The sequence below is a fragment of the Elaeis guineensis genome, chromosome 3 (assembly GCF_000442705.2).
Source record: "Elaeis guineensis isolate ETL-2024a chromosome 3, EG11, whole genome shotgun sequence".
Taxonomy (NCBI): Eukaryota; Viridiplantae; Streptophyta; class Magnoliopsida; order Arecales; family Arecaceae; genus Elaeis; species Elaeis guineensis.
In genome coordinates, this window is record NC_025995.2 from 97558319 (window position 1) to 97572385 (window position 14067).

The 14067-nt window shown below is 37.2% G+C and overlaps 1 protein-coding gene across 1 annotated transcript; it reads left to right on the forward strand.

The window, feature by feature from the left end:
• The first annotated feature begins 137 nt into the window (after positions 1-137).
• On the forward strand, positions 138-3732 carry LOC105041637 (pollen-specific protein C13). Its single transcript, XM_010918603.4, has 2 exons — positions 138-429; positions 3223-3732. The coding sequence occupies exons 1-2, from the start codon at positions 234-236 to the stop codon at positions 3552-3554; spliced, it is 528 nt and encodes a 175-aa protein (XP_010916905.1). The 5' UTR covers positions 138-233; the 3' UTR covers positions 3555-3732.
• The last annotated feature ends 10335 nt before the right edge of the window (positions 3733-14067 follow it).

Consider the following 14067-nt stretch of genomic DNA (forward strand, 5'->3'; position numbering starts at 1 on the left):
ACCGACGCCAGCTGTCATCATTTAATCCCTCCCCGGTCCCCTCACCTCCCACTTACCTGCCATCCCGCCACCAAGCCCGAAAGCATATCCTCATCTGCGGTGACCGTAACCACAGCATGGGTATAAGTAGGCTTGGGCACCACTCGGGTACTTGGCTCTCACGGCACTCTTTCTTTACTTTTGCGAGTTCCCTCCCTGGCTCTTCGTTACTGTTCCGATCTCCATTTCCGGCGATGGCGAAGCAGCAAGTCCTGGCGTTCGCCGCATGGGCCTTGGCGGCGGCGGCGATGGTCGTCTTCCTCCCAGCGGCGGTGAGCGGCGCCCGCGACGTGAAGTTGGCGGCCAACACAGGGTTCGTCGTCGAGGGCCGCGTCTTCTGCGACACTTGCCGGGCCGGCTTCGAGACCCCCAAGACCACCTACATCGCTGGTAAGATCTCACCGCCACCGCTTCTCCCTACTTCTTCCGCTTGGTTTCGGACTCCGACCGTCCGATATCGGCGGTCTGACGGCCGTGTCCGATGGGAAATGCTTTCCTATCGTAATGTGGGAAGTGTTTTTTTGAGAAACGCCGGGAAACGGTTAGGGTCCTCTTAGAAATAGATCTTTTGCTTCCGGGGCGATTTATCTTGTCGTTTCCCTTCTTTTTCGTCGAGTTTCCGCATCTGAGTGCGTAAATTAAAATTATATCCAGAGTAAATTAGGGAAAAGGCGTAGGATTATCTTATTCTACAATTTTTTTGGTAATTATTCTATCCAGGTTTGATGGCATATGTGCACCACCAGCATCCTCCTATTGGGGGATAAACTTGGTGTTTTGGCAGTTTGGCCGGACAAAGTGGAATAAACTGGACAAAGCGTGGGTTTGTTGAGGACAAATCCACATTAATCTTCAACTAAACGAGGCTTTAGAAACATAATAGAGTTCATATTTTGAATCCGGAATCCATAAGCTTATCGGATCGGGTTTGGATGTGACATTTTACATATATACATACGTACATGTCTACATCTACATATGTATATATATGTGTGTATGTATATATATAAGTTGACTGGAATAAGGTTGATCTTTTAACGGCCACTTGTCCATCCATTTAGAGTAAAAAAATATAAAAAATTAAGTCATTAATGCAAATAGAAGGAGCAAAGAATTGAGTTTGTGTTTATTCTGGAATGCCTCGTTCCTCCATTTACCTTATAGGTTTTGCATTTCTCTTTATTCTAAACTTATTTATATTTATTTTATTCAAAATTTGTGTTTATCCTATATAATAACGTATCTTCTATATTAATGGTAGGACCGATCATTTTCTATCTTTCTATAAAAACACAAACGCCTTTGAACTAAACACAAAGCTGTCTAAAATAAATACAAATAAAATAAAAAAATATTTAAAATAAATACAAATTCAAACCCATTACTATCCCATCTGTATTAATGGTTTATTTTTTAATATTTTTCATCCTATGGCTTGATTTTTTATACTTTTTCATCATATCTGCATTAATGGTCTGATCTTTAATATTTTTTCATGCATCTATATTAATGGCCCATTTTTTTATATTTTTTTCATCCCACGTGCATTAATGCTCTAACTTTTTTTATATTTTTTAAATCCAAACGAATAGAAAAAACAATTGTTAACTTTCTTTTCCCTCCATATAGAGATCCGTGTGGATCGGATGGTGAGAAAGTCCTCACATTTGGGCTCAAATTCGATCGACCGGATCCTAGTTGACCTATGTATATCTATGTTAGGTTGTATGCAAAAAAAGTTAATATTTTTGGTTTCCATTAGATAGATATAAAACGATGATATCATGGTGTCATTGAAGTAAACTTTTCAGCGTCCATCTAAAACTGTTTTATGATGAAAATGAAGATATTAGTGAAAAAAATTAATGAAAAAATAATGTTTAAATTATATTTTGGTGTTCCTGAATCTCTAATTACAGTTTTGCAGACAAACTGAGTTGAATAAGTTTTGCTCGAAACTTAATCTCTTGTATATGTTCGCTAACGGGTCCAATCGGCATATATGCCACCTACAGTGCAATGAGGCTGGACTAATTTGGGCTTGCAAGTTAAAAGGCAGACCTGTTTAGATCAAAGTCAATTCAATAAATAGTTATTAGTTATTTAATGATAATATAATGGTAACAAAAAACATACTATATAGAGCGTTTTGCAAGAAAAATATACTTTTTTATTTTGGAAATTCAGCATCATTTTATTTTTTTCACAGATTCCATACATTTTTTGAAATTTGGACAATACTCTCTCCTACCCTTTGAGGTTGGATATTTTGGCCTTATCATGTTTGCATGATCAAAACTTGCACAAGTTTTTACCATCTTTTATACAGGTTCCGAGCATTGTTTATAAAAGGGCATGATTAAAAACAGATCTAACATGACAAGAACTTTATAAAATTGATCAATGATAAGTATATGGATAAGCAACTAATATTGCAACTTGTTAGAGCACAAAAAATGAGGATATAAATCTAACACATCGGCAAACATGCTCAGGATCAATGCAAGTTTGCTATTATATTGATTATATTCTAAAATCAGCTATTTAGAACTTTGTGCTAGTTCCGTTCATAATTTGCCTTACCTGAATCAACATTGTGGGTTGGTGAGCCTTTCCAGGTTGGATTGTGTTGGATAGTCATGTTGGCATTTTGTGAACTTGCACGAGTTTTTTAATATCTTCTACCCAAGTTTTAAATAGGGTTTTCATAAAAAAAATATCATTACAAAATGAATTATAAAATCATCAATAATAAACATATAGAATAAACAATTAATAGTTGAATTTGTTAGAGCACAATTAACGAGTATAAAGATAGCAAATTTGCACATAATCCATGTAAGCGTTCTATCACTAACTCTATTCTAAAATTTACTACAATTTGTGCAAATTTCATCGAGAACTTGTGCAACTTAGACCAACTTTGTGGGTGGGTGAGCTGGCATTGAAGTGTTGGAGGCAATTCTGTCCTAGCCTCAAAAATTTGTAGCAAATCTACAGAAATAAGGAACAAATATCAAAAATCTGCAAATTGAAAAAATGAATACATCTTCTAGCAAAATCCTCTACCATATATACTCCCGTGTCTTGATCTAGAGAAATGTTCTTAGCTGTTTGTAATATTTTGGAAACATTGTGAGTGCAGATATATTACATTAACAGAGGTGCAATGGTGATTTGCAGGTGCAAAAGTGAGAGTAGAATGCCGATCTAGAATGACCGGTGCAAAGATATGCAGCTTTGACGGCATGACCGATCACACTGGCACCTACAATATCCTTGTTGCAGATGAGCATGAACATGAGAACTGTGAGTCTGTGCTTGTCAGCAGTCCAGTGAAGGGCTGTGATAGGATCCTTGAAGGCCGGGAGAGGGCTTCTGTGTCCCTCACCCACAACAATGGCATCACATCGGACAAAAGATTTGCAAACTCCCTGGGCTTCCAAAAGAACATCCCCGTGGCAGGCTGTGCTCAACTGCTCGAGATGTATCGGCAATACGAAAATGAAGTTTAATGAGAACAAAAGAGAGAAAAAAAGAAGAAGGGGGGGTCTCCATTGTATGTAGTTGGCAATGTGTCCGGTGCTTTCTTTGTTGTTGCTATTGCTCGGGTACCTTATCTGGTTTGTTTGTTTGACAATTGGTTAATCTTCTATCTAGTCCACTTTCTTGTGGATAATATTTGTCGTTGCATTTGCTGTTGTCTGACTACTTTAATGGAGCGGTGGATTGATCCTGTTGTGGTTGGCACCAGCCAGGGAATGATGGGCTTTAGTTTCGGATTCTAAGAGCAATCTAGTGCTTATTTCAAGCATTGTTTGGGAATATGGCAGGTCAGCTTTATAATGGATTTCCTATTATTCTTTTGTTTTTATTATTATCTTCAGAAAAAAAACATTGTTGCTTACATATTAATGCAGATTGGGGACACCACTTGGCGGCACGCACTGGTGGACGGAAAATATTAATGCTTGTCGTAAGTGGGTGGCGTTCAATTCGCGCTGACTGTGACGCGTTAAATTGTGTTGTTGGGATAGCATGTTCAATCTCAATTTCTTGAAGGATTCTCGTTGTTTTCTTGATTGGAGCCGGTAAATAAGGGACGAAGCCGGTTAGAACACCGTCCGGCCTCCCTCTCTCAGTGCGCGCGCGCACAAAACATGGTTTTAAAGATTCGATCGGGTTATGGGATAGGGTAAGATTGTGTCAAGGTTAGGTCGGATCCTGTCTCGATCCATGGGCAGGCCTACTTTGCCCTGGATCTTTTCTTTTGCTTGGCAATGGAAAACAAAGAAGGAAAAATGGATCTTTTCTTTTGCTTGGCAATGGAAAACAAAGAAGGAAAAATTGAAGAAATGACGGTAAAGGTCACGATTTTCCTTTTTTTTCTTTCTTTCTTTCTTTTTTGTTTGTTATACGTCTCAAAAAAATGTCCCCCATGCCTAATAATGAAGCTGAGAGAGTCACAAAAAGTGGGTCACGACAACTCATATACATCAAAACCCCACTTGTTGATTTTTATTTTTCGTTTTCTTCACAAATTATTAACTTTGTGTCGTCTTCTTGGGTATCCCACTGTAAAACTCCTGTTGATCGATGACCTTCAAGAATCCCGTTGCCTACACGAAAAGAAATTAAGTTTTTTTTATCTTGATAACGGTCACCAAACACACTGCCCGAGGAGCAACGTTCCTTAAATATATTTTTTTAAATAATATTTTTTAAATAAAAAATTCTCAAAATACCTTCATTTGAAAATTATTTTCAAAATTACCGTATTTAGACCGCGTCAGCAAGAATCATGGGTTTAACCCATGAATTCAAGGTGCACACGGAAAATTCGTGGGTTGAGCCCACGAATAGTTGGCCTACTTGGCAAAATAATGAAATTATGGGTTGAACCCACGATTTCGTTTAAAATAATTTTTTTTTTAATTTTCAAACGAATTCGTGAGTTTAACCCACGAATTCAGTCCGTCGCAATGCAACCCACATGCAAAAGGCCCATGTGGCTACAGGGTGTTTATTTTGTTTTTTTTTTCTAAAATTGTGACCTCCGATCACGATTCTCTGGTAACCATAACCCCCAATCCCCATCGATCATGCTCCCCTCTCCTTCGGTGGACCCTCGTGGTGCTCCCCTCTCCTCCGACAACCCCCCCCGATGGACCCTAGGTGCTTCCCTCCCCTCCGACAACCCGCCTAGCCGACTCACCCCCCCCCCCGCTCGCCACCTCACTCCCTCTCTCCCCCCGACCGTCGCCCCCTCCATGGGCCCTCCCCCCCGCGGCCACCCCGGCCTCCATGCCGGCCACCCCCCTTCAAGTCCCCCCCGGGCCACCACCCTCCTCCCCGACCGCCACCCTCCTCCACAAGTCTCCCCCGCACACCGCCCTCCTCCCCGATCTCGACCGCCGCCCTCCTCTCCGGTCCCCCCCGCCGGCACCCCTTCCGTCGCTCCCCTCCTTCCCCTCCGACTGCGGTAACGATTGGTATAAAATTTATTTATTTTATTTTTTTGATTATTTAAATTATTATAATTATTTATTAATTTTATGATTTTTATAATATTAGGATTTTGTAAAATTATGATGTTTTAATTTCATAATATTATTAATTTATGAAATCTATAAATGAAAAATTAGAATTGATAATTTAAAATTTTTGTAATTATGTAAAATTATATGATATTGTTATTTTTTAAAATTTTATAAGTTTAAAAAAAATTAATAAATATAAAATATTTTAATTATAAAATTAATTTTATTAAATTATATAATATTTTTAGATGGTATAAGTGAAAAAATTAAATTAATAATTATAAAATTTTGTTAAGTATGTTTAAATTTATAATATTATAATTTTTTGAATTGCTATAAGTAAAGAAATAAAATTATTAAGTATAAGATAATTTTAAAGTGTGTAAAATTTTATAATATAATAATTATTTGAAATGTTATTAGTGAATAAAAAAATTGATAAGTAAAAAATTTTGTAAATATGTAATATTTTATAATTTTAATAATTTTACAATTGTTGAAAGTAAAAAAGAAAATTAATAATTACTAAATTTTTTAAGTATCTAAAATTTATAATATCATAAATTTTTGAGTTGTTATAAGTGAAAAAAATAAAATTAATAATTATAAATTAATTTGAATATGTAAAATTTTAAAATATCATAACTATATGAATTGTTATAAGTGAAGAATTACAAAATAAATGTAAAATTTTATAATATTATAAATATTTGAATTGTCATTAGTGGAAAATAGAATTATTGATTATAAATATTTTAAAATTATGTAAAATTTTGTAAGTAAAAAAATTAAAATTGATAATTAAATAATTTAAAAGAATGTCGAATTTTATAAGTGAAAAAAATATCGATATAATTTAAGTGAATTATTATTAAAAAATTTATTTTAATTATTAACTTTGATCAATGTGGTTTGCTTTATGTAGAGCATGCTAAAATTATTGTATTTGTTATGTATGTAGTGATGGAAGAAAATATTACGGTCTTATGTTACATAAATGATTTTACAATTTATAGACCGAATAGGATTGAATACATTGGTCATCCTGCAGTTAGAATTAAATCTAGAATTAGATTTGAAGAGTTGGAGAATAAATTATGCAGACTCTTTCGTATAGATAAAAGCAAGAATAGACTCACGATAATATATAGATATCCACAGGTTGTACAGCCGACATTGTTAAAATATGAACCTATTCCGATTACTGAAGATGAAGATATTGAAGTAATTTTTTTAACGGTTAGTTTGCACCCATGTTTATCGGATGCAGAGTTGTATCTAGAAGTGCAACCTATTGAAGCTGAACAGTATGATTATGAAGTAACCGATAGAGATATAAGAACAACTCAGGATATTCAACAGATCGGTCTATCTCGAATAGCTCAGGACATTGAGCATGTACCAGAGATTTATAAAGTTTCGGACATGCGGAGGATCAATTTTCTGTAGTTGATCCTGATATAGTTGGTGTCACTATTAAAGAATTATCAGTTTATATACCTATCGACAATATGGTGCACATAGATAATCGACTATTTAAGAAAGATGACATACGGAGTGGAGATGAGATGGACTTCCATCCTCAGGAAGGTGGTACTTCTGCTCCTATAGATTGTGGACCTGTAGAAGAGCATCCAAGTTTAGGAGTATTTGAAGCTCCGTCTGCAACATTCAGATCAATTGATTAAATGGCAGCTAATGTATTATTATTTTCTGGTTTAGAGGCACAGTGCACCAGCTGGAAAAAAGGTATCGAATTGTTAAAAGAACTTCATTTTGCAGATAAAATAGAACTGCAAACTGCAGTAAAACAATATCATATTGAGAGGCATTATGAATTTAAAGTTGTCAAGTCGGAGCCAAAGCTTTGGGTGATAAAATGCAAAAATAGAGAGTCAGAATGTAATTGGATGCTCCGAGCTGTTAAGCGATATGATTACTTTGAAATTACAAAGTATATCGGTCCACATACATGTGTTTCAGCTATGCTTTCTCAGGATCATTCTGATCTTGATTCAAATTTTATTGTCAATGAAATTCGAAATGTTGTAAAAGAAATACCCACAATTTCTATCGTTAGTATTGGTGAAATTATAAAAAATAGATTCAACTATACGGCCAGTTATAGAAAGTTATAGGAGGCAAAGCAAAAAGCAATGGCATTAATATATGGAGACTGAGATAAATCTTATGCCCTATTGCCAAAATGATTGCGTGCTGTACAGGAATTTAATCCTGACTCTTGGATGAAGTTTATCAGCACTTCTATCGGTTATCCTCCATTGGCTGCATTTGATCATGTTTTTTGGACATTTGCACCATCAATTGAAGGCTTCAAACACTGTAGACCGGTTATCAGTATCGATGCTACATTTATGTACAAAAAATATCGAAAGAAGCTGATGATTGCAACAGCTGTTGATGGAAACAATCAAATTTTTTCACTTGCCTTTGCTATAGTGGATGAAGAGACTACTGATACATGGGGCTGGTTCTTGGCTTATCTTAGACATTGTATTGGACCACGTCGTGGTATATGTCTTATTTCAGATTGACATTCAGGTATATTGTCGGCTTTACAGAATGAACATCTTGGCTGGCATCCTTCAGATGCACATCATGTTTATTGTTTGCGTCACATAGTGAGTAACTTCCATACTCGATTTCGAGACTCCAGACTCAGAGATTTGATGAAAATAACCGGAATGCAAACACAACTTAGAAAGCTCAATAAATTTTTGGCGAAGATTGAAAAGGTGAATTCGGAAGCTATTCAATAGTTGAATAAAATTTTAGTAGAGAAATGGTCTCGTGCACATGATGGTGGTTGAAGATTTGGAATGGTGACCACTAATTTATCTGAATATTTTAATGATGTATTGAAAAATGCACGCTTCCTACCGGTGACTTCATTGGTCCAACTGACGGTTTTTTGACTTGTATCATATTTTGAAGGTCGACGTGCCCAGACAGATGACGCATTAGGTAGAGGTGAAAGATTTATTCCATTTGCTACAACTTATGTGATTGCCAATCAATCAAAAGCAAATCTCATAATATCATAAAGTTCGATAAAGTAAGTAGAGTATTTCAAGTCCAAACAGTATTTCGTGGGCCGTATAACAATAAAGGCAACAATACTCAGGTGATGGTAGATTGCCGTAGAATCTATATGTTTAAGTTGTTACTTATTATGAATAAAAATTATATGTTTGATCTATTAAACTACTATGCTTGCAGATAGTACGGTTATCTGAGCGTACATATATGTGTCAGAAATAGCAGTGTTATCATTTATCATGTTCTCATGTGATGGCTGTCTATGCACATGTGTCAATTGATTTTTGGTGATATATTGATCGGTGTTATACACTAGAGGAATATCATCGTAGTTACAGCCATAAATTTCAACCAATTCCGCATGTAAATTTTGAGGCGCAACAAACAACTGACATTACCATTATACCATAGAAAGAATGATTGCGACAAAAGAGAAGATCACGATCTTCTAAACTAAGGAATGAAATGGATTGGACGGAAATTGGGAATAGAACTAGGTGCCAAAATTGTGATGAAGTAGGGCATAGCAGACGGACATGTCCGACAAATAGACAATGATCTTTTGTATTCAAACTTGTATTATTATCAAAAAAAAATTTATGTTATTATCTATTGTAATGTGGTACTAATTTTGTTCCGACTTGTATCAAATATGTGTTTGATTCAGTAACAAAAATTTCTTTTTACAAATGTGTTCTATAGCCTCGTGCACATGAAGCCAGGGCCGGTAGATCAGACGGTCTTATATGCTCAAGTGTCTCATCGGTCTTCCACCATTTGGGATGGACAGGTATATATTTATATTAAATATATTTTAAAATTTAGAGACCTGAATTAACTTTTTTTTTTACTTTTGTAGGAGCATTTCTTTCTTCGATGTCGACGGCGAGAGCTAGCATCTACTCGATCGACCTCACTAGATATACGGATAGTTCCACTGTTGCAGTAGACGAGTTTTTACGGGCTTAGCCGGGTGGGCTTCATCTCGCTAGATTGACATTTGATCACTACATTCGTAGAGCGGTGGCGTCCAGAGATACATTTCATCTGCCATCTAGTGAGTGCACTATCACATTAGAGGACGTCAATATTCAATTGGGTTTACTAGTTGACGGTCTTCCAGTGATAGATAGCATATGTCAGGATTGACATCAGATATACTTTGATTTGGTAGGTGTTGTCCCACCCGATGATAAACTAAAGGGTTGCCGATTGAATCTTGTATGGTTGGGACAGCAGTTTTTCGAGCTATCACTGGATGCAGATGTTATAGCCATACAACGTTATGCTAGGGTATATATTCTGCAGCTGATGGAGAGGTGTTTATATGCAGACAAATCAAATAACATGATGCATATTATGTTTTTGCCATTACTTACCGATTTTGAGGCGGCAAGACACTATAGTTGGGATAGTGCGGGCTTAGTATGGTTGTATAGAGAGCTTTATAGGGCAAGTAGGATAGATGCACATAATATTACGGGACCTTTGTTTTACTCCAGGTATGGGCCTGAGATAGGTTTCCATCTATAGGTCCTCGTTGATTACTTCAACCTCCTATAGATCCTATTATGGATTTGGCAGGTGGAGATGCATTACCACCTGATCCTCTAGCCATGAGACATGTAATTGTATGTGCCATTATAATCTTCAAACTTCAAATTTTTTAAATATATTTATATATACCATTATAATTTTATTATGTAGGTGGAGAGATGCTTTTGAGGTGACGGAGGTTTTCATCCATGTTTTACTGAGTTATCAGCTTCATCTTGATCGTCTCGAATTTGATCAGGTATAAACATAAATAATTTACATTACTTAGGTAATTTTTTAGAATGACTATGTTCATACTACTTACACTCAATTCTGTGGATGAAAAGATCGTGTGGCAGCCATATACTCCTCTGATCCTTACTGGTCTACCAGATTATTGTTTTAGTGGACAGCATATATGGCGGTGCCGAGTGACACTTCTATGCTTTTTTATCGTTGAGTGGCACTATCCGGATAGAGTGATATGCCAGTTCGGACTACGTCAGACTATTCCAGAGGTTTGTGATATAGATTCTAGACTTCATCATATCGACCTTCGAGGGTGCACAGAATATGACTGGAGAAGAATTTATCAGTACTGGGTTACACTCTACGAGAGTCGGCAGGATTATATTGTAGACGGTCTAGCAGCCGACGGTATGATGGATTATTATGATGATTACATGGAGTGGTATCATCGCATCACGCGTCGATTCATTTGTCATGGGGGAGCGATGTTTGACTATCTGGTAAGGTTTCATATTTTATCTGTAATTTTCTATGACTAACACATTTATATTTTCTTCGTGCTGAGCATATTATTTGTGTCAGAGTGACAGTTTGGCGAGGATTCATCATTTAGCTCGTCCGAACTCGTTAGCCACATCCGGACAGCTCATTTAGGATATTTGTGCTTCAGGTCTCCAAGCCGTCCGACAGCATACTCGTATCTTTATCGATATCCACGATCATGGTCATGGCAGTGTAGAGTCCACTCCTTTACCTTTCATGCATCCGTCATCATCAAGAGCATCTGCATTACATAGAGGAGATACTAGACGATATTGTACATCATCATTTTCGATTTCGGATCATTATTCAGTTCATATATGCTCTCATCCGTGTTTATACATGACGATATGACCCAGTTTCAGTCAACAGAAGAGACTGTAGCACATTTTGAGTATGCAACGACCGAGTATGAGGGACCTAGTGAGGGTCCGATAGAGTATCATATGGAGTCGCACGAGGGACCGATTCAGAGTTTGGGCGAGCATCATACTGAGGGTCCGATCGAGGGTCCAGAGGAGCATCGTACTGAAGGACTGAATGAGGCTCCACCCATGGATCGTCGAGTGTACCCTGCAAGAAAGAAGCGAAGACCACCTTGTGGAACATGATGTATATATTGTAGTTTTTTCATGTTTGTAAAATGTATGGATATGAAAGTAATAGAATATTTTATTATATAACATCAACGAGTGTATTAAATTTTTGAATTTAAGTGCTCTTATATTATGCAATTCGTGCTCTTATATCATATGGAGTCGCAATCCGAGCCCATCGATTGAGTTTAGAACCACAGTCGATCGACGATGTGGCACGCAAGCCATGCCGAAGCGATCGATCGCTGCAATCCGAGCCCACCGATCGAGTCCAGAATCATAGGTTGATCGACGATGTGGCAGGCAAGTCATGCCGAATCGATCGACCGTTTGAGAATTTCGATCGATCGGTCCAAACCGAGCTGATCTGTTTACTCCGATCCAGCCGTGCTTAAACACTAAACCCTAAATCGATCGATCGCTTGATAATTTTTAAAAAGTTGTTTAAAAATTTATAATTATTAAAAAATTCAAAAATTTTCAGGACCGATCGATCGTCTGAGAATATCGATTGATTGGTCCAAATCGAGTCGACCAATCGACTCTTGATTCGCCAAATCGGTCGATCGCGTGGCACGCAACCTGTGCCGGATCAGTCAATCGGATTTCTCATGCGGTCGATCGATCCGGCATGGGTGGCGTGCCATGTGGTCGATCTATTTGGTGAAACAAGAGTCGATCAATCTGCTCAGTTTGGACCGATCGATCAAAATTCTCAGGCGGTCAATCGATTCGGCAAATTTTGGGTCCTATGCGGTTGACCGGCCTAAGACCCGAAGTCAACCGGCCAGCTTGGTTTGGACCGATCGACCGAAATTCTCAGGCGATCGATCGGTCCAGCAAAGTTTGCATCCCACACGGTCGACCTACTTGAGACCCAAAGTCAACCGGCCAGCTCGATTTGGACCGATCGACCGAAATTCTCAGGTGGTCGACCGATCCGACAAATTTTGCATCCCACACGGTCGACCGGCCTGAGACCCAAAGTCAACCAGCCAGCTCGATTTGGACCGATCGATCGGAATTCTCAGGCAGTTGATCGATCCTGACATTTTTTTGATTTTTTAAAAATTATAAATTTTTAAACAACTTTTTAAAAATTATCAGGCGGTCGATCGGTTTAGGGTATAGGGTTTAGGGTTTAAGATTTAGGATCGATCGAAATTCTCAGGTGGTCGATCGGTTCGGCACAACTTGCCTGCTACATCGTCGATCGACTGTGGTTCCGAACTTGACCGATAAGCTCGGATTGTGACTCCGACAAATTTTTTGATTTTTTAATAATTAGTCATTACACACTAACTATTTGATTAACCACTTTGCTGTCAAAATCATATCTTAAATTATACGTACTTTTAGTCAGGTTACAACACATCTAAAATGACAGCAACAAAAGAAAGGTACATATGCATACATCAAACTAAAGTATATTTCTCGAAATGTAAATGACGAAGATGGCAGATCTTCGAGTGAAGCCACACATATTGCTGCTAATTACTGAAGCTTAATCATTCAGAGTAGGATCTTCTTGTGGTGGAGAAAATTGATGATAAAAATATTGTACGAACTGATCAAATCACCCGAAATCCTAATCCAATCGGGTACCCATCTATGCAAATCTCTCATTCAGTCGAAAATCCATATGTGCAAACCTCTCGCTAACAGATATCTCCAATGCATCTATACGAGCAGATAATCCATGCTGATCGGATGACTGCTGATCAGACTGTGTAGCATGTGTGGGCTGCTCTTTGTCGATAGGATGACCACCTCTGTCACTGTCATATTCTTCATCATCTACTGTAGACGTACGAGTCCATACACCATCATAAAATGTATATCCCATATGCCTCAGAGATGCATGATTGTAAATATTACTATGTTTAACCTTGACAACTTCATCATCGGTCATGATGGGGACATCAAATGCTTCGAATATAGTAGTGAGAACAGCTTCATATGGCAAGATGGTTTTTGAACTTTGAAAATATTCATTCATATAGAACATCATTAAATAGGGCAAATTAACCCTATCACCTAAAAGAATCATCCTGAGGAGATAAACATCTAAATATGATACGTGTTCTCTATGACCTCCTCTGAGCAGAAAATTAAATATGAAAATATGATGGATTAACCTAGTTTTAAGTGGTAATAGATTTGTATCAGGTTTAGCGATCGCACTTATATGATCGTCAAAAATAGTTCTAACACAGGAAGCATAGTCTAATACTGGATGATTCCAAACAGTACTACTATTGAAAAATCTATTACCATCTGATGGAATATCTAAAATTTAACTAAAAATTTCACAGTTAAATTCGATTAGCTGCCTTTTAACATACGATGAAATAGAATAAGACTTACTATTAAAATTAAAATTACTATAAAAATAGTGAACCAGAGTAGGATACGTTGGTTTGTTGAGCGTAATCATAGATAGCCAACCCATCTTTTTAAATAAAAATTTAATATGAAAATTACTAAAACTATTTAAATCGACTATC